This window comes from Pezoporus occidentalis, unplaced genomic scaffold (assembly GCF_034315485.1).
Source record: "Pezoporus occidentalis ecotype Australia unplaced genomic scaffold, CSIRO_AGI_Poc_V1 ctg72, whole genome shotgun sequence".
Lineage (NCBI taxonomy): Eukaryota > Metazoa > Chordata > Aves > Psittaciformes > Psittacidae > Pezoporus > Pezoporus occidentalis.
Window position 1 is genome coordinate 1,293,941 of NW_026916072.1, and position 20,950 is coordinate 1,314,890.

The 20,950-nt window shown below is 42.0% G+C and overlaps 2 protein-coding genes across 12 annotated transcripts in view; one reads left to right on the plus strand and one right to left on the minus strand.

The window, feature by feature from the left end:
- Positions 1 to 13,375, plus strand: SLC24A1 (solute carrier family 24 member 1). Of its 7 annotated transcripts, XM_062601750.1 has the most exons (10): positions 1 to 512; positions 891 to 1,047; positions 1,672 to 1,734; positions 3,034 to 3,142; positions 8,384 to 8,458; positions 9,980 to 10,083; positions 10,744 to 10,941; positions 11,291 to 11,380; positions 12,267 to 12,433; positions 13,056 to 13,375. In XM_062601750.1, the coding sequence occupies exons 1-10, from the start codon at positions 124 to 126 to the stop codon at positions 13,303 to 13,305; spliced, it is 1,602 nt and encodes a 533-aa protein (XP_062457734.1). In that variant the 5' UTR covers positions 1 to 123; the 3' UTR covers positions 13,306 to 13,375. The 7 variants fall into 7 exon arrangements, with proteins under 7 accessions (XP_062457734.1, XP_062457728.1, XP_062457732.1 ...); XM_062601744.1 differs by having other exon boundaries at positions 1 to 1,047; XM_062601748.1 differs by having other exon boundaries at positions 1 to 1,047; positions 13,260 to 13,375.
- Positions 13,376 to 14,370: 995 nt separating this feature from the next.
- DENND4A (DENN domain containing 4A) overlaps positions 14,371 to 20,950 on the minus strand; it is a 53,076-nt gene continuing 46,496 nt past the window's right edge. For 4 of the 5 annotated variants that reach the window (XM_062601742.1, XM_062601740.1, XM_062601739.1 and 1 more), the window contains 6 exons: positions 20,568 to 20,822; positions 19,924 to 20,041; positions 19,740 to 19,766; positions 19,068 to 19,230; positions 18,501 to 18,565; positions 14,371 to 18,164 (listed from right to left, as the gene is read on the minus strand). In XM_062601742.1, the coding sequence (XP_062457726.1) occupies positions 18,028 to 18,164; positions 18,501 to 18,565; positions 19,068 to 19,230; positions 19,740 to 19,766; positions 19,924 to 20,041; positions 20,568 to 20,822 (765 nt within the window). In that variant the 3' untranslated portion in view covers positions 14,371 to 18,027. The remainder of the gene's footprint in view (positions 18,165 to 18,500; positions 18,566 to 19,067; positions 19,231 to 19,739; positions 19,767 to 19,923; positions 20,042 to 20,567; positions 20,823 to 20,950) is intronic. The other variant, XM_062601743.1, reaches the window with a different exon arrangement.

The following is a 20,950-nucleotide window of genomic DNA, read 5'->3' on the forward strand; positions in this document are numbered from 1 at the left end:
ACAGTTTCACTCTTGATGCTTAAGATCAGCTAGAAACAGCAATGGTGGATATAAGTGCAAACTGCTGATTGAGAGAAGTCTTCAGTGGCTCCTGGACACGACTGATTTTAGAACCTTTAGGAAATGCATTTACCAAGGAGGCGGCGGCTACAACGGAACCGAATCATTTTCTTGCTTGCCATAATGTTGGTCCTTTCCCTTTATCAGCTCCAGTTCAGGCCCTCTGCTGTTCCAGCACCACCCTTAGCACCCCAAGCGATGGACCCTGTCAAAGTGACCTCTAGGGACATCGCCAGCAACAGGACTGCTGTAACAGGCAATGTCACAGCACCACCCAAAATAAGGCACTGTGTATATGTGGATTCTGAGCCGATTGTGCCCATCACTACATCCGTGAGTACAACACCACAGCAAGGCAATGGCAGTGGAAACTACCCAGATGAAAAGCCACCATATGAGTCCAAAGGAGAATATCCCCAGGACCTGTTCAGTGTGGAAGAACGCAGACAAGGGTGGGTTGTACTTCACATCTTTGGCATGATGTATGTATTTGTGGCCTTGGCCATTGTGTGTGATGAGTATTTTGTCCCTGCTTTGGGAGTGATCACAGAGAAGTTGCAGATCTCTGAAGATGTGGCTGGAGCCACCTTCATGGCAGCAGGTGGATCAGCACCAGAACTCTTCACCTCCCTCATAGGTGTCTTCATCTCACACAGCAATGTTGGCATCGGTACCATTGTGGGCTCAGCAGTGTTTAATATCCTCTTTGTCATTGGCACCTGTGCCCTCTTCTCAAGGGAGATACTCCACTTGACATGGTGGCCCTTATTTAGAGACATCTCATTCTACATTGTAGACTTAATGATGCTCATCCTATTTTTCCTAGACAGTGTCATTGACTGGTGGGAAAGCCTCCTTTTACTGACTGCCTATGCAACATATGTATTCACTATGAAATACAACGTGCACCTAGAACAATGGGTGAAGCAGGAGCTGAGCAAGAAGCTGAATGCTGTGCAGGCAGCAACAGTAGAGCATATACGGAAGGTTGGTGTCCTTATTGTTCAGAGGGCAAGTTGGAAATAATTCGTTCTAGCGTAAACCACAGAGAAACTGCATCTCCTTCACAAAGTGCATATTCAAACAAAACCTCAGAATACAGGTACTGGTCAATAATTATGGTTATAAAATGAGGGAAAGGCAATCTAGATAGTAGAGAGTCTAAGAAATTAGAGAATGGAACTAAAAGGGAGTTCTACCATTGCATTTACTAAAGATAGTGGTTTCCTATCTACTGTCAAAGAAGTGGGATTTTGCTTACTGGGTTATTGTAAAGGAGTTTCCAAAAAAACACTTGCAGAACATTATTCTTAGTCTGGGAACAAGACTGGATAATTCTGTGTTAAACAGGGAGAAAAAGGCTTCTGGTAAGAGGCATTGTCCAAGCCTCTTGCAGATGAGAGATGTTGGAGGAGATTCTCTTTGCCCTTTCTCAATTGAGGTGTGCTGCTGGGATGCTGATGGTATCACTTGTTACCCCATCTGCAGCTTTTGTCATGTGTATTAGCTGTCCCACTTCCTCACAGACAGTAGCCTGAAGGACTGTTATTAGATCCTCAAAAAGCAGGTGAAGCAGTAGTGGTGTTCAATCCCTTTTGTTCTTGCATACAGAAAAGCACTGGGGCAGTTGCAGATGATGGAGCAAAGAAGCCAGCAGATGGGAGGAGGCTGCAGGTAGGTTCTAAGCAGCTTTGCAGGGATCTGAAGTCATTGTATTCTGAACCCCTCCCCAAGTTAGGCTGTGAATAAAGGTGTCAACTTCTCCGTCAAGAAATCGGGACCAAAGCCTGCTTTGTGCAAAGAACCAGGCATGCTTGGCACAATATCCACAGCTTATTTAAAAGGACACCTGGATGAATTGTGTCCTCAAAGGAATTTTTATAAAAATGAAGAGACAGTCAGCCTTTCCAAGTGGATTTGAGTAGCTATTGTCAAATGGGTGCTGTTCATTCAGTGCTTTAAAAAAGAATAGAGAAATTCAGAGCAATTCTTACCTGGTTTCATGGCCAGTTTTCTACCTGGGCTCCCAGAGCAGAGGTTGGTAGGGTCTGTCCTTTCCCACAGCAAACACTGAGGAGCTCATTCCTCTGCTGCTGGTTAACTTGCTGACTCTTTGTTTTCCATATGGCTGGCCAGCCATTGCATGGAGAGACCTGATGTAGTGGCTGCAGAAGTATGTAACATACCAGCTTCCTCATATGGATGCTTCTTGTTCCTGTGTGCACTTAACATACCTGTACTAATTAATGTTCAGTCAAAAGCTCATTAGGACTCTGGTGTTGACTCTCGTGTAAGAGCAGAGCACCATAGCTTTCAAGGACACCTGACATGACTGTAGCATTATCTTGTAGCAGTATATAAATCTACAGTTAATGACAAGTTATGACTGAAAGCATTGCATGCTTTGGTTGTAATTTATAACATTGTATTGAGTCTGTGTGAGCCCATTGCATTTCATAGACTCATAGAACCATAGAACTGTTTAGGTTGGAAAAGACCTTTAAGATCAAGTCCACCCATTAAGCTGGCACTGCCAAGTCCCCCACTAAACCATGCCCCTAAGTGCCACATCTACACGTCTTTTAAATCCCTCCAGGGATGGTGACTCCAGCACTGCCCTGGGCAGCCTGTGCCAATGCTTGACAATGCTTTTGGGAATGAATTTTTTCCCCATATCCAATCTAAACCTTTTGTGGCACAACTTGAAGCCATTTCCTCTTGTCCTATTGCTTGTGACAAAAGACTGAGAGAGGGCCAGAGTCCTCTGTAGAGCCTTTCTCTAAGGACAGCCTGACCTGCTATCTCATGTCTCTTGCTGTGAATGGCTAGTGTGAACTTAAATGTAGAGGTTGCTCCTTGGGTTGTGGAGATCAGCCTCCATATAAATGCATCCCCAGGGCAGAAGCAAACCAACGGTGGAGATGTTTTGAGGAAGAAACTGCTATTGACTTGCTGCGTTGTACCTTTCCATAGCCTGGATCAGCCTTACAGCGAGGCAGCAGCTCAGCCTCCCTACACAATACTCAAATGCGCAGCACCGTCTTCCAACTCATGATCCACACCCTGGACCCCCTGACAGACGGTGAGTGAATGCTCCACATCTGAGGGACTTGGGTTTGCAGCCCTGAGTGTAGAGCAGTTTAACTGGGAATACAACCTTTGTATGTCAGGGTGTTGGGCATCAGCAACCCCTCCCAAAATGCAGCTCTGAGCGTGACAGTGTTATAGCAGTGAGCTCTGCAGCAGTGGGACATACCCCTTCTGATCGCATGGCTAGCAAGGACAAACTGCTCACGTTTTGGCCCTGCCATACCTAATTTACTGGTGCAAAACTGATTACTGCTGTGGGCAGCTGCTGCTTGAAGGGGCATGAGGACATGTGAAGCAGTTGTTGTTGCTGGGGTCCCTGCAAGCAGTGGCAGTCACTGCAATCCCTCATCTTCTGCTGTCTCTCAGACAGCAGGGGCAAACTCGAGTTACAGCTTCCTCCATCTCATAGCAGGGCACATCTTCCTTCCTCTTCTTAGCTCAGCCCTCAGCTTGAAGCAGCAGCATTCAATGCTGACTGCATTTGTGAGAAAGAGCTGCTCAACCTATATCAGTGTCATTTACAACAGGAAAATGAACACAGGGAGAGCTCATTACCTACACACATCCCCTGCTGTGCACATGCCCCTTCACAAGGGGTAAACCTGCACAAGAGGAAATAGAAGTTAAAACCCTCAAATTATCATTTTGACAGTGGTCAAAATCCCAGCTGACATCTAAAGCACACAATGAGTTCCAATTATGATGGCTAAGCCAGTCCATAGGTGATTTAGACCAACACTGAACACCTCTAAAAAGCCCACCTGCAACACTGTGGTATCGTCACTCCTGTGGCAAACTGTACCCACAGCACTTTGCAGGCAGTGGGCCAAGGGCTGATCAGCTCAGGACTAAGATATCTTCTTTTAAACTGGGCAGGAAGCAGAGAAGCCACATCTGCAGCCAGACCCAGGGTCTTTGTACACAAACTTTTACCTGCTGCACTGTTATCACCTTTAATCCAAACACAGTGGGGAAGTTAATTTTCCAACAAATGATGAAGCACATTAAAAAAGCTTGGTTTTTTAGATTGTTCTTCCCTAGCTCAGCACATGCCCTGCCCCTTCACTGCCCTACTTGTTCTAAAGAGATTATCCCTTGTCCATTCAAAGAGAGATTGAAGCTAAGCAGATCAACACCTCTATCACAGAGGTTACAAAAAGGACTCTTCAGATCAAAATCCCAGCTGCACAAACTGATGGAGGAACAAAGGAGGCTTGATAAGGACGGAGAGACAGATAAGTGTCTGCTTTGACAGATTTTAGTGGAGGCATCCATGGCATTACTAACAGTAGCCTAACAAGACCCAGAATCATCAGGGTTTGCTCTACTGCCCTTGCTTCTGCTGGGGGCTACAAGGCAGTTGTAAGCCACTGGCTTTGCTAAAGAGGCTGTTAGTACTACGACTTATGAATAATGGATAAAAGGGGCTGGAGGGGAAGTTTGGATCTTCTCTAAAAGACAACTTGCCCTCTCATTCCAGCCAGGCAGACCTTGAGTGAGTCTCCGTATGCGGCAGCCACTAGATGGGAGTGTGACCATACATACTTAAGCAAATCCAATACAACAGGATGCAAAGATGGGCTACAGTCTCTCCGAAAATGTTATTTTTTGCACCCATTACTATAATAATACCACTGAGATAAGGGCAAAACCTCTGCCCCAGGTACATGCCTGTTCCACTCAACACTGCTAGAACAGAGACAGCTCCTTAGAAAAGGTAATGATAAAGAAAGTTACTGATACTATGACAGTACAGCACTCAAAACCAAGGAGCTAGAGACCTGTGTATCTTGTAGAAGACCTTACCTTACCCTGATAAATTCATACCTAAAGAAAAGGGAATCTGGACAAAAGGAATCATGTATGAATAGACTGAGAAACCCAAATTCCTTGAGGATCTTGGCCATAAAAATGATGTGACTTGCCCAGGATGAATATGAAAAGGATTTGAACCCACCAAGGCATATCAGGGCTGCAAGCTCAGCCTTTGTTAAAAGCACCAGTCATTCAGTGCCCTCAGTACAGCTGGGTGCCTCATTCCACTGAGCACCAGCAAAGTCCTTCTCTTTGCAGCTTGTGCGGCACTGTCTGTACCAGATACATTTCTGTAATTAGGTTGCAACATAAAAGATGATCCCAAATCAATTGATCTTTCCCCAAGGGTCCTTGTTCCTTCTTGGCAGTGCTCATAGCATCAGCACTTAGAGGCTGTGGCAAAGAACACTCTACAAAGGAAAAGGTTGCCAATTATTGCTCAGCAGTTCCTAACTTATCTTACTGAAATTAGGTTCTCTGTAGGGTTTCCTTCTCTCTGCTGCAGTTGCACTTTATTTGGGCAGCAGAGAAACCATTTCAGGGCAGCAAGAGTCCAAAATGTGGAAAACCAGCCAGCCCTCAACCTGCACAACCAGCCTCCAGAGGCAGGGTTTAGAAATACAGGAGTCTGAAATACAAACTTTGTTTGTTCCTAATGCAGCACCCCTTGGGGGAAGCAAAATTTCTCATGTGAAGAATGGATTAAGATCAGAGTGTTTGCTTTTTGTATTAGGAAGGGCTCATTACACTTCAGCCTCTCTCTGCAGGGGATGAGGGGTTTTACTTTAACGGTTCTAACATTTACACTGCATCCTGAATTGTATTTTTGAGAAGCTTTTATTTTCAAATGAGAAGTTTCTGGTAAATTTGGGCTTTTCTGCACTTTCACTGGAAGGGTGTAGAAGCAGAGCATGAGGTCTTCCCACAGTCTTCAGTTAGACACCAGAGGGAACTGCTGGGGAATTAAAGGGAGCAAGGATTTTGGAAACACTGAGGAGCCCTCTCATTTCTGATCCTCCAGTCTTACTCTTGGGTTACTCTTTAAACTCTAATCATAGAGGGAAGAAGACAGAAGCCTTATTTTACTTCTGAAGGAAGAAAAAGGCTCCAGCAGCAGGGATGTCAGAGCTGTCCACCCTCAGCACACCCTAGTTCACAAGCTAATGATTCTGGAAAGCAGACCAGAAGAGAGCAGTGGTGCAGGCTAGCGTAGAGCTAGGAACTGAGGGCAGCTACAGTTTCTCCTTGCTTCATTAGCATTCAATCACTTGCTTTAAGAGATTAATGATACAAATGGGAAAAAGGAATAATGGGATTATATATATATAATATAAATATATAGTATTATATATATATACTTCCACTTTTAAACAGCAAAATCTCCCAATCCTCCAGGTTCATGCCAGATTTTAAAGGAAAAAAAATCCTTCCTGCTGTTCATATTGTAAGTTAGTGCTGTAAGATTCAATATTAGAGCCAAAGTATTAAATAAACATAAGAGCCATACTCCAGGTGAAAACTCCGCTTCCACCTTCAGTCCAGCCTAGATGCTGTCAATCCATAGGATATGAATCTTCCTGAAGAGCATCTCAAGCCCCCTGGGCACAGCACCTCCTGCTTGATTCACCAGCAGTGAATGCCCTGGGGACTGCACCCCTGAGTGAGGGCTGAGCCCATAGGGCTGCAGAGCCCCAGCTGCCCTGCCCAGCTAATCCCCAGCACTAGCAAGGACTCAGTTGACAGATTTCTTTCCTCCCAGTGCTGACCTGCAGATCTGGCCAGCTTATAGCCAGCAGCTCCTCCAGTCTCAGCCCATCCTGCATGAGTTGTGTGTCAGAAGAATTAACACCTTTTTAAGTCAGGCTGATCTCATGAGAACTGGACACTGGCCTGGACTTAATCTCTTTATCCTGACAGAGAGATGCTCAGAGGCTCTTCTTGGGTCAGTGCTCACAGCCTGCAGCCTAGGTGAGGGCAGCAAGCCAGGAGCTTGAATCTGCTTAATCTCTTTCAGCCTGAGCCTGACCGCCCTGACCCTGCTGACAGAAGCTTTTGTAACAGCTTTGGGGAAAAGCTGAACAGAAAGATGCATTGCCCAGTGGTTAGAGGAGACTAGGAGCAAAAGGTCACCTCTTCATTGCCCTGCACTGATGGATGCATTTGTGCTTAGCATCAGTAGAGGGGGAACGAAGCAAAGTGCTTTACATCCCCTCTGGTAGGCTTCAGTACTGGCAAGGAGCATGGAAGAGTCCAGGCTCTTTAGTCACAACCAGCCTTTCAAAAGGAGAAGAGCTCATAGAATCGTAGAATCTCAGCTTGGAAGAGATGTCAAGGAGCATCTGATCCATTCTAGGCAAAGCATGACCTAGACCAGACGTCCCAGCACTCTGTCCAGCTGAATCTTAAAAGCATCCAATGCTGGGGAATCCACAGCATGGGCAGCAGTACAGTAGATTAAACTGGTGTGATAAAACTTTCAAAGGAAGTTAATTTACAGCCCAAGCCAAGCAAGGCACAACCAATTTCTTGTGGCTGCTATGTGCAAAACCTGTAACCCTCTGCTTAATTGTTGGACTCAGCAAGCAGCTCAGAGGATATAGATTAGAGCAAAATAAGGGTTTTCCTTGAGCCAACAACTTGCTCACTTTCAATAGGAGTAGAAGTTAAGGTATTTGAGCACAACACCTAGCTATGGAGACACACAATAAGAAAGCAGCTCAGCTGAGCAGAGCATGGTTTACAGTGGGACAAGTCCTCAGTAGTCCCAAAAACACAGTACTGGACACTGCACCGGTGAAGATGATCTCTTGGGTAGCCTGGGCCGTGTTGAACCTGGACACCAGGAATTTAGATCAACTCCAGCAGAGGAGACGTTCGTGCTTCCTTAGAGAAACCATTTTCCACATAACTGGAACATGAATGGTTTTTAATCTTTCTTTACCATCAGGTCACCAGGCTGCAATAGCACAGTAAAGCCTCTTCAGCAGCCACATGGCAGAAGGAAGGTGTCATTTTCAGCTTGTATATAATCTAGCCTGAAAAGAAATCAACAGTCCTTTAGGAACCAAGTGATACTGCATTGAAACTCCTCCTCTGTTCTTCCTACGTTTGCTTCTTATGAAGTACGGATATCCCCTGGAAAGGATTTCTCTTCCCTCTAGGTTTTCTTTTAAATTATAAGGTATTGGTTACATGTGAAATTGCTTGCATAACTGCCATAGTACTAAGCATTTAAATATAACTTGATCAACTAGCAGCAGCTAAACCATAGGGCCACAGCCAGAACAACTCACAAGTCAGTGCTGACGGCAATCCACGCAACAGGAAAGGGGGGAGAGCGTATGTGTGCTGGGGGAGGCAGGTAAAGGGGGCTTGGATAGCTGGCAGCTGCTGATGAATGCATCCTTCTCATCCACAGCAAAATTTAAAGACAGGGTTGACATCCTGAGCAACATAGCCAAGGCCAAAGCAGGAGAAGGATCAAAACCAGAAGGTGAGTGCATGAAGAGTTGGTGCTGTTTGCCTTGTTTTGTGCTGCAACCCCCCACCTTTTCCAGCACTCAGCACTCAAGGGCTGGCAAAGAAACACGATGGTTTAACACATATCTTCTGTTATTACAGATCACAGATGGCTGCTATAATAATGCAGCAGAAATCAATTGATGTGCACTAAGAGTGGGCAATAAAAGCCATCCCCCCGGGAGTCTAGGAGTGGTTAGTGAGACAGCATCCAAACACAAAGTGCTACAAGGATACAGTGTAAATTGCCACCAGAAGGGTAGAAGAGGGGAAATCAGGCCATTAGAAGCAGAAGCTGGGTGCTACTGATCTTTGGTAGACCCTGCAAATGAGGTGTTTGTTAAACAAAGTACCTTCATTTTACCTTGGAAGTTTGGCACACTTCAAGAAGACATGGAAGATTCCTCCAAGGAGAAAAGCCAGGCTCGCTCTCCAGCCTGTCCATATCTTTTTTGTATAGCAGGGACCAAAACTGAACCCAGAATTCCAGGTGTGGCCTGACAAGCACCAAGTAGAGTGGGACAATGACATCTTTCTCTCTGCTGGTGATGCCCTTGTTCATGTTCCCTAACATCCTGTTGGCTTTCTTTGCCACAGCAGCACACTGTTGACTCGTATGAAGCTTGTACCACCAGGACTGCCACGTGCCTTTCCACAGAGCTTCTCCCTAACCTGTGTTGCACTCCTGGATTGTTTTCACAGGTGCAAAACCTTACACTTGTTCTTGTTGAACTTCATAAGGTTCTTGTTAGCCCATTCTTCCAGTTTGTCCAGATGACCCTGCAGTGTGCCTCTCCCTTCCGAAGTGTCCACTTGGTGTCATCAGCAAACTTCATCAGGGCACACTTGATCCAATCACCCAGATCACTTATGAAGACATTGAGCAACATTGGGCCTAATATCAATCTCTGAGGGACCCCACTTGTTGACAGGTCACCAGTTTGAAAAGCAGCTATTTACTTATTTTTGTGATCCTCTTGGCTATGTGGGTTACACAGGAACAGCACAGAGGACATTGCAGTTATTTCCTTGTATGTGTCAGCACTTTCCTATTTGTATTTGAATGCCTATCAAATGATTAGGGATTAAAGCCTGGCAGCACATGGGAGTCATTTCTCAGAAGCCTTGAAGAATATCAGCTCCCTGGAGAACACCATGGTCTACTAGAACATAAAGGAGAAGCAAAGCTTTATATCCTCTCTGGCTTTTAAGGATGGCTTTAATAAGATCTCCAGGATCCAGAATGAAACAAGAAACACCAGTTGTAGATTAGATAATTAGCATTTCCCTGGTGTTATGAATGTGCCTCTTACAGCAGTTTCAGATAGGTCATTGAAGCATCAAGGTATCATTCTACAACAGGCCCAGCTTTTAGTAATCCACAGTAGACAGAGAGGACAAACAGCAAACCTAAGCAGTCACACTGGGTTTAACATAAAATGGCCACAGGAGACTTAAGGCGACTGAAAGCAGTATTCTTTCTTATTACTTTTAGCAGAAGAGGAAAAGGCAGCACCAAGCAAAGTTCAGGTAACTCCTGCCAGCGACTCTGAGGCCGGCAAAGACAAACAGAAGGCAGATGCACCACAAGATGCCCAGGTATTGAACTAAGTATTACAGGCCGTAAGAGCGCAGTCGAGACCAAATGTCACGTCCTTTCCTTCTTCTCTCTCTAAGGCTTTTGGGATAGGACCCAACTCATTTCCCGTAACTGACAACTAAAAATAGTCTGTATGTAGCAATGAGATATATTAATGTGCTAGCTGAAACATTTCATCTTCCAGACACAAATCAGGTTCAAAACATGACACTGACTGAAACTGTCTAGTATCTTCTCCTCAAATGACTCTTCCGAGGTTACAGGAGTACTCCAGCATATGGGAAGATACAAGTAGCTGCCTGCCCTATGTTCACCAGTACACATTTCTGTTTTGTTTCCCAAAAGCCTCCTTTCAATAAATGTAATTCACCTGTTCTGATGAGGAAAGGTTTCTCAAGGACAGACAGTCAATGTTTCATTTGAGTCAAAAACCTATGTAAAAGTTGGTACTAGTTAACAGATGCAAACTAGTTAACATAATACACAGGCACTGAGATGGGCTATGCCTGGATTTTGTCCACAACAGCAAGATGTGGGTTCTGACTGCCCTCAGCCATGTTACAAACATAACCTCTACCAAGGCAAGACCATGGTGAATAAATGCTGTGCAGCTCCTTGTGAGTGTGAAAACTGGCTCTTTCCCCCCCCCTTATCTACAGCCCTCCTCAGACAGTGACAGCTCAGAAGACAGCAGCTCTGACAGTGATGAAGACAGTGATGACAGCTCAGATGATGAAGAAAACGATGAGCCATTATCTCTTGAATGGCCAGCAACTAGGAAAAAACAAGCCATTTACCTTTTCCTGTTTCCCATTGTCTTTCCTCTCTGGAGCACTCTGCCTGACGTTAGAAACCCAGTAAGCATCTATCTTCCTTCTGCTACTGCATTCATTAACTGAGCTGTACATTTCCTCTTGAGAAGAGTCCCCAGTTCTGTTTTGCCATGTTTAGAGTCCTTGCATACTTGAAGTGCTGTTAATGCTGCTGGGAGTGGGACAGGAGCCCTGGCTGCAGCATATCACAGCCACAACACCAGCAGCTACTGGTCACCTAATGAAGCTGACAAATCCAAATACAATTAGAGACCAGGGTCCACATTAAAGCAACTGATTACAGTGAAGGGTTTCAGGTGAATATTTTCACTGGGGGTTGTTAAATTTTCCTGAAACTTTTCCATGTTTTTCTTTTCAAACTTGATTTTAACAGGACTCCAAAAAATTCTTTGTCATCACGTTTTTTGGATCCATCCTCTGGATTGCTGTATTCTCTTACCTCATGGTGTGGTGGGCTCACCAGGTGAGGGCTCTATTTTCTCTTTGCAAACAAGACTATTTCAGAACAAGTAGATGGAGGGAGAAGGAAGGAACAGCATCACTGTGGCATTTTATCTGATGAATTACAGCTGCACTCAACCATCACCAGGGTAGAAACTTGGGTTTGTTTAGAACCCAAAAGGACTTGTTTAGAACCCAGAAGGGAATTCTCAAATTCATTCTTTTCAATTTGACAGAGAGTTTTCCATTTCAAGAGCTTCCAAGGGAATTTGTGCATCAGTGAAAGGAAAAGTGCCATCAAGATTTATCTTAATACTGCCTTTTTATTGATGAATGCTTCTGTGCTGAACATAATTACCCCTCACCTAATTAAAATTCCAGGAATATACAGGTTCTGATTCTGAAAGCTGCCGTTAACTCCCAGTGCCTTAATGTTCACCTGGTATTCTGGGAAATAAGACTTGCATCTTGTCGAATCAGACCCACAATTTGTATTTAGTGATATATTGCACATTCACAGCACAGTTGATGATGCCATAAATCCAAAGACTGACATTTCCCAAAGCTCTTGGATCATACAGAGCTGCTGCTAAATTTGGAGAGGGAAAGTTGGAAGACATCCAAAGAGGTGAACTTGGGACAGAAAAGTTGTGCTGTAGTTGACTTGACCTTTCTTAGTCTTGGCAACACTGATCACAGGCCCAGTGGTCCAGCTTTCAGAGCAAACCCAAGATCAACATACACTGTGAAATTTAACTTTTTATCCACAAAGCAGAAAAATGTGACCATGTTTAAGGGGATTCAGAATATTCTGGCTCAAATTCAGCATAAAGCCTCAAAAGAATGGTCAGAGCAATTAAATTCCATGTTACAAAGCAAACAGCCTTACCCAACTCTGTGTTTATTAGGTTGGTGAAACAATTGGGATATCAGAGGAAATTATGGGGTTAACCATACTTGCAGCAGGAACGTCCATCCCCGACCTTATCACCAGTGTCATCGTTGCTCGGAAAGGCTTAGGTGACATGGCTGTCTCCAGTTCTGTAGGCAGCAATATCTTCGATATCACTGTTGGGTGAGTATTGATTCAATGTTGAAAGATAGCCTGTTTCTTCTGAAATAGACAGCTGGTGGCTTTTAGTCCAAACACGCTCTTAACTTTACCTTAGCTGTAATTAAATGTAGGGCAGCTGAGCAATAAGCTAATGGCTTGTTTAGAAACCTAACCCAAGCAGGACAGACAGAGTTTTATACCTTAGTCCATCATCTTCTCCTAATTCTAAATCTACACAAATTAACTGAGTTTTTGTCTTGAAAGAACAAGTCTTTGAATAACACCAAAGATTTACAGACAGGATCCTTATTTAGTCACTCAGAGATCCTGTGCAATCAAAGCTCAGTATCTGCGCCTGTACTTTCTATCAATAAAGCATCAGGACATCCTTATTATGGCGTGCTGAGACACTCAATACATAGGTGTTATTTTAAAACCCCTTCTCCATTCCTGGATTGCATTATGATGGCTCAAGTATTACCCAAATGCAGTTTTTGACATGAACAACATCAGTTTTAGATTTATGCTGAGTTCACGGAACACATTTTTTCCCCTCTAACAGTTTGGTAAAATTGCTTTGTTATGGTGCAGAAAATGAACTGCCTTAAAACATTTATTTCAATTACTTTTCCTTTACTTGCAGTTTGCCAGTTCCTTGGTTCCTTTACTCTGTCTTCAATGAACTCGATCCAGTTGCAGTCAGCAGCAATGGTTTGTTTTGTGCAATTGTTCTCCTTTTTCTCATGCTCCTCTTTGTGATTATCTCAATTGCTTCATGTAAATGGAAAATGAACAAACTGCTGGGGCTCACCATGTTTGCTCTTTACTTTGTGTTTTTGATCATCAGTGTGATGTTAGAAGACAAGATAATATCCTGCCCAGTATCTGTGTGACATTTGGATGCTGCAGAATGTCTGTAAGCATACATCAAAATCAAAAGGGGTTTAAGGCAGCGATTGTTCTACTGAAAAAAGCAACCAGAATTATAACAAAAAGCATCTTTAATATATTAAAAGCACCCCAAAACCTCAAGTGGTTCGTCAGCCTCTATTTTTCCTTAGGATCAGAAAAGGTCAGATAATGGAATAAACAATATAAAACAACATACAAGTTTAGGCTGGCATGGAAAGGCTGGCATGGAGTAGATACATGAAGGGTGATCCCCTCAAGTTAATGGAGCCAATTTTCCGCACAGAATGTTTGCTCAGTACAAAAGTATTCCTGTCCCCAAGGTCTGGGCCACAACTAGTTTGCTATGATTGCCCTACTCAGAGGTAGTTTTCATCCTTTCAGTGGATGCACTACAGAGCATCCTCAGCTGGTACTCTACACATACCTCCAGGAAAGTGTATGCAGATCATGATGCACTTTAGAGGAAATGCTTTTTCCTGGCCTTCTTCAGACTGTGGGAAATGCAATACAAAGGTTTTCAAGGAGAAAGCAAAGCAGTAAGTTATTTCTGCATGCAGAAGAAGACAGGATGAGAGCTGCAGAGCAATCCTGAAAGCTGTCCACATGGCTCCTGTTAAATCTGTACTTGATCTTGCAATATAATCCCTAAAACTCCCTCTAAGTGCCACCAGTACAGGTGTGATGTCATCGGGATTTACATCTTCCTGTAACAAGATTAAGCGGATCTGGGGTTAGAACATTACCACTAGCAAAAACTAAATCCAGGCATCAGAAATACTACAGCCAGAAGCTGATCTGCTTGAATTTTGTTTTCATCCTGACACTAATCTCTGAAATACACAGATTACTGTATCCAGAGCTAATTCTTGTTGTTAGCACTGTCTTCTACATAATCACTATGAAAAAATGCCACTGACATCAACCACCAACAAACCTCATGGGTTTATTGTTAACAATGCCTCATGTGAGCAAACAATGTAGTTAAGAGTTGCAGAGATTTCTGTCATTCTAATCCATCTAATAAAATGTTAATGAAAATAACCAGAAAGATTTTCAGCTTTTTATTGACTCACTGTAAAACTTCTTTTTTGGATGAGACAGGGAAAAAAAAAAAACAACCCTTAGACATTGTGAACACTGACTTTGCATATTTTGAAGAAACTACAAACCAAAGCAAACATCCAACATAGTGGGTTTTGGTAAATAAAATTTAAACATTACATATTTACAAATCTACAACCATTCATTTAAAAAGTGCTGCTTGCAGACTAACAAAGTACCTTTTTTAAATCCCAGTGAGATATCATCCAGAGATACCCCTCTCATTACTATCTGCATCTCCCGTTGGTTATACAAAGATTTTACATGCAGGAATTTTCTCTTTCTTGGGGTACAGATCACTTAATTCACCAGCAGAATCTGAATTCATCAGGTTGTAACTGTACCAACAGCAAACCTTCTCAAAATGGGAAACAGTTTAGCAGTGTCAGAGAAACAGCACAACTTCTATTCACATTTCAGCATTTTATCTCCAATAATTATTCCAGTGGAACCATAAGTAAAGCAAAATATATATTGCACTGCAAATGTAACACCTCTGTTTCAGGTTGGTTTTGACATAAGCATTATTTAGTACACAAAAGAGGAAAATTCAGTTCATACAAAATTTTAAATTGAAAATATGTCTCAAATATTTTATTTATCCATCTTTGTGGTATTGGAAAATATAGTCAAATTGCTTCTCTAATAAAGGACAGTGAGAGTTGAAAACTGTTTCTACATTGAATTCTCTGATGCTTAAAAATTATCCACCTCAGGACCTACATTTGGAACATTACGACTCAAATGAGGAAAATTTCCCACTTAACCACTATTCCAACTATATTTCATTATAGTATTTCTACAGTGGACTGACTTGCCACAGACTTCATAAAACAATTCATTAAGTACAGCGATGTCACTTGATGAATTACTATGTCATATAGTAATTTAAAAGCACACCCAAATAAACATCATCAGTGTTTCAGGAGTGCTACTGAGGATGCAAAGACACAGTAAGATTGTTTACCTGAAGGATGCATATAGAATCCTTCTCAGGGTACAATATATACTCTTCTGATAATACTGGCAGGACTTGATATTTGAATGAAGTGACAAACTTGTTTGCTTTACAAGTCTGAAGGCAGTTGGAAGTACTTACAACGAAGCTGGGACTAGAATGGAGAAAGTGGGCCACGTATTACAAGTGTTGCATCTATTCCTGTGCTAGCACACACAGTTGCACTGTTATGCCCTAGTAAGTGAGGGGTGGTTAGAGACCAGGCTCCATCGCTTCTGCCAGACTCAAGTAGGAGGTGTGAAGCTCACTTCATAGCTCAGTACCTCTAACACACCACGGCAGCTCTGGAAAAAGCACTCGCCCTCCTTCATGGCTTGAAGGTCCTATAAAACAGTGGCTGCCCCAAGTGGTAAATGACATGGGGAGCAGAACTGCAAAGAGCTTGGAGCACTACCCTACACACAGCACGAACATGAATGAGCTTATATACACAGCAACTACTGTATGCAACTTTTACTTGGTAAATACAATGTACCTATGGTACAGAGCAGAGCACACATGCACACTAACAGTACTTACAATGAATATGTTAAAAAATAACCTGGTGTTTTCCATAATAGCTCAGAAGAATGAAGGGGGTATGTACGTATCCACCCTACACTGATACACTATTACCATGTACCTGGGTGAAAACAAATAGCTATAGTTATGCAGGAGGAACACTTCACAAGCGTGGCAGTACAAAAAGGAGCATCACAAATTGTTAAAATAAATTAAATGTGAAAGTGTTGGTAAGTGTAGCATTGCTAGCTCCACCTCAGGGCGGGGGGATAGTTCATAAAGGTCAGCTACGTCGTTAGCAGCAAATTAGAGAAGAGGTATTACCCCATGAAAGCTGTATCCAACAGGACTGTATCTTGTAATCATCATCAGCACATACCTGCAGCTCTACCGGTTCTAAATCCTTTCTCCTTAGGGCAGCATCCTCTTGCTACTTTAGAGAGGTCTGGGAGGAGGTTACATAGGGCTTCATAGCAGCATTGCTTCTCATTTAAGCCTCCGACAGGCTGTTTCATTTAATAAAGTAAATGTGAGCTTTAAAGTTTCTCTCCTTTCTGCCTAACTAAATACTGCTGTACTATTACACTTGCAAACTAAAGAGATCTTTAAAAATACCTGCTGCTAGGCAGACTGAAATACAAAAGCCAATGTAACAGCTGAGTACTTAGAAATACTGTAACAGCAACAACTAAAAGAAATTAGGATTGGAAAACTATTGAGATTACCTAAAATAAAGCTATTTGTTAAAGCACGGTTTAATTTGTTTAAGGTGTTTTATACAATTCAATGTCTGTTTTCCCACCTCCATACAAGACTTCTGGTATTTATTTTGTGGCCTGCCTTCTGGTGAGGAGTTGCTATTTGACTGAGAGCACAGAACACTTTTTTAAACATCCAGAACAAGAAAAACGTGAGTCAAAAGCCAGGACTCCAGCACAAGGACTGACACAGCGTGTTTCTTCACAGCAACAAAACCAACAGTTGGTTTGCCTGTGAAACAGAGACCAAACATTCCAAGTACATTTAACTATGCACAATATGCCCCAATAAGTTACATTCCCTAAATATTCCCTGTAGCAAGTTTGCTTTACGTACTTGAGTTAAAAGCTTTGGATTAGCATTACATACGTGTTGTATTTAGTGTGTTTCAAACACATCCACCAAGACTGCAAACACTGCATGATTATGAAGAACTTCTTGCAGGCTGTCATTTGCTTTATATTACATCTGCAATGAGGTCACATTAACGAGTGCCAACAGCTGGGATGGCCTGATTCCACAATGTAATCTGTAGGACTCTTCAGTATGCTTTCTCTTTACTAGGGAGTGAAGGGAACAAGCAAGGAAGAGAAGGTTTCTACAGAAGTGTTTTAGAGACATCCATGTGTTCGTAAGTAGAGTTTTATAGTTTACCATACCTTCCTCCTGATTGCTGTGGTAACACGTTTTCCATGTGTGCATGAGAGAAATCCTGTATTTAGAGTACTGCCTAGGTGAAGGTTAACATGTTCTATCCTGCTTTAAAAACAAATCACTCTTCAAGAAGTAACTGGACAAGTTACTATAAATAGCAGTGTACTGCAAAAAAAATAAGCACTGTATTGCTTCTGCAGCAAGTCCATTTAAAATTCACTCCAGTAATTTAAAAAAATTAAAAAAATATCAACTTACTATAAACAATTTAAAATACGTATAATACAACTTTGTATGCTCTTCATAACATCATGAATATTCTATGTAAACAATAGATTCTGAAGGATTTACTTCGCTCACATTAGTTTCAGTGCATTGTTTCTGTCCACCTGTCAATTTTTAAGAAGGGAACTGTAATGGGTTGTCCCAAGTGAAAGAACTGATTTTGTTTAGAATCCTCCTTTCCACACGTCGATTTGCAGAAAGGACAAGGGACAGGGAAGTATTTGGCCCATTTTCCACTCTGTAGGCCTAATCATTCCAAGGCCTTCTGCCACAGTACATTCGTACACACGTTCTTGAACACTGAAGACTGAGATGCTCCTTGTGACTGAAGTGGTTATTTTACACAGGTATACATCATAGATATCACCTCTTTAGCTAAGTATATTTAAAGATATGGTTCTCCAAAAATCTTTCTGCATTCCATCACTCCAGTACTCGGTGGTCTATCACAATTATGAGTATTCTTCACTTGACTAGCTGTGAGACGGTCATAGGCCATTTTGTACTCTCTGTCAAAAGCATCTGTAGAAAGAGAAAAGCAACTTCTGTATACCCTGCTCAAAACCACAACCCAAACACAATGACAGGGAGTATACTCATCAGCATCAAATAACGGTAAAGTCCTTTTTATTCAGCACTTCCTATTGAATGGCACACACAGAATCACAGAACATTTTGGATTGGAAGAGATCTTAAAGCTCACCCAGTTCCAACCCCCTGCCATGGGCAGGGACACTTTCCACTAGAGCAGCTTGCTCCAAACCTCATCCTAATCTACATATTTATTTATTTTAAGCTGAAAAACTGGTTTGCAGACATCCATCATCTATGCTCATTCAAGTAACTTATAAACCTTACCTATATCAATGTTATCTCTTCCTAGGGCAACAAGTGAAAGAAATAGTATTTCTCTGTAAAGACTCCTGAAATTGGAAAAAGAAATGGGAGGTTATACACTGCAGTAATACACCACCAAGCAATCTATATTAAAAACAGATTCAAGCATTTAAAAACAACTTATTTTTTAAAGTGGCATTTTCAACATAAATCCTGATTACAACCTCCAAAATATTGTCATTTCTGACCTTAAGATCGCCCTGGACTCCCCACATATTGACATCACTTATGGTAGGTCCTTTCATGGTAGGCATTTCTAAATTAGCTTGAAAAGCAGGCAGACAAGCAAAGAAACACCTGGTCACTGCTCCAGCTGTTAAAAAGACCGATTTATATCCTCTTATGAATAAAAATCACTAAATCCAGGCACAAAACCCAAGAACATTTACCAGACCATGTAATAAATGAGAACACTGCTGAAAACCAGTGCTTTTTTCTTTAAAAAACACATCACAAGAATAGAATTCATATTCCAATAGCCTTATTGTCACCCAACTTTGCTGCAGTTGGATGTGCTCCTATTCTTACCTCTGTCTTTTCATATGTGGCCATTTGTTCAATCTTTCCAATATCTGACTCATTGGTCCATACACATCATTCATCTTAATGCTCTTCACCATACTTCTCAAGAGCTCCTGATTAAAGGAGTCATCATCTTTCTGCAATAAATGGACCATTGGGTACTTCTGGGCTGAAAAACATTAGAAATGCTGTAAGAACATATATATTCTTTGTGGAGCAAGTAGAAAGTTGCTTAAAAAAAGGTGGGAGGCTATACAAGCTGTGAATATATTGATATATATGTGGTGAACAAGGAGCAATAAGCATCAAGGCAAAATAACGTCAACGTAAGAAACAAAAAGCACATAGGAGAAAACTCAAGAGCTGCAATGGGTCATGAGCATTTTCAGGCATATGATCCAACACTGGCAACAAAATGCTTAGGAAGCATATTCTAAAAATAAGAAAACAAGCTAAGTGGATGAACTGCCATAAGTTCTGTGTTCACTGAAACATATTCCCTCTTACTTGTCCCTTCCCAATGGAGAAAAAGCCACGGGAGATACTGGCCAATGATTTGAAAGAGATGTGCTGGAAAACTAAATGTGTTCAAGCAGTTCACTGCTAAACATACAACCACCCTCCCTCCCAAAACAAGTCACACCGACTTAGAATAGCAACACCAAACTTGACACTCACTCTCAAACAAAAGAGTGCGATTTTGACCTGCAAGACAAAAAGCAGTATGATCAAAAACCAGCTCTGCATCTTGCATGAACTATCCACAAAGACATCTCTTTTCTAAACACATTCTTCAGCTGCTCAAGATGAGAACTGTTCTTTAAAAAAAATCCCACTAAAAGACACAAGAAACAAAGCTTACTCTGAGCATTCCACAGTATATACAGAGGCTGCCTTGGATCCTGATGCAATTTCATATTGTCCCATAGCATCTGAATAAGAACGTATTTACTGTCCTCTGACATACAGCTTCGTGGAATCTGAACAGAAGAATGCATACATAAAGATATTTTACTACAAAGTCATGAAAGAGGACTTCTGTATTTAAAATATATTTTCACCTCTATAGGCATCATGGTAAAAAGCTTTAATATTAAAGCTGCTATAAACCTGAGAAAGTTAAATCTGAACAGGATGTCAGTGACATAGCAAAGGAGTATTTTGCGTATCCTCCTACAGTCTTATAATCATAATTTCCTCCTCCTTCTACTGCCTAACTAGTCATCAAACTGCAATAAAACCAACTAGAAACTTATCTTTGCAAGTGAAGATCACAAATTACAGTGTGACTATTAAGACCTAAACACTTATCCCACACAAGTGCTGCTGAGCCCAAGCTCCAGAGTTACACATTCTTTAGTTTCTTTCAGTTGACACATTCTTTACCAAATCAGGACCTAGCATACTGTAAGACACATTTCTAAGAGTTACTGAATTATCTAATCATTTCCTATATGGGAAAGCATGCATTTCTCATCTGTCAATATCTCCTATCTGATTCCATACCTTGGAGTTTTTATTACAGTGCTCAGAAGAAAGGATTAATCCTGGTAAGTTGCTGGGCAAGTCCAAGCGTCTGAAATACCACACCAAATTCCAGAACACAATAGGGTGATGATCTACAAAGTCTGCCACTGTTATTGCATGATCCCCTTCATTTTCAAGCAAGCTTTCAAGCTCTTTCCATACTACTAGAGGACTGAGATAAGGAACCGTTATAGGATCAGGACTAGGCAAGGGCCATTCTAGGCCCAAGGAATCCTATGGTATAAAAAGGAAAAATGCCGTTAGTTGGAATGTAATTATCTTTACAAAGTCTTATGAATGCTTTTGTTCCCTCTGAGACACCCCAACATGTAAAAGCTACAACTTATATTAGTTTAAATCAC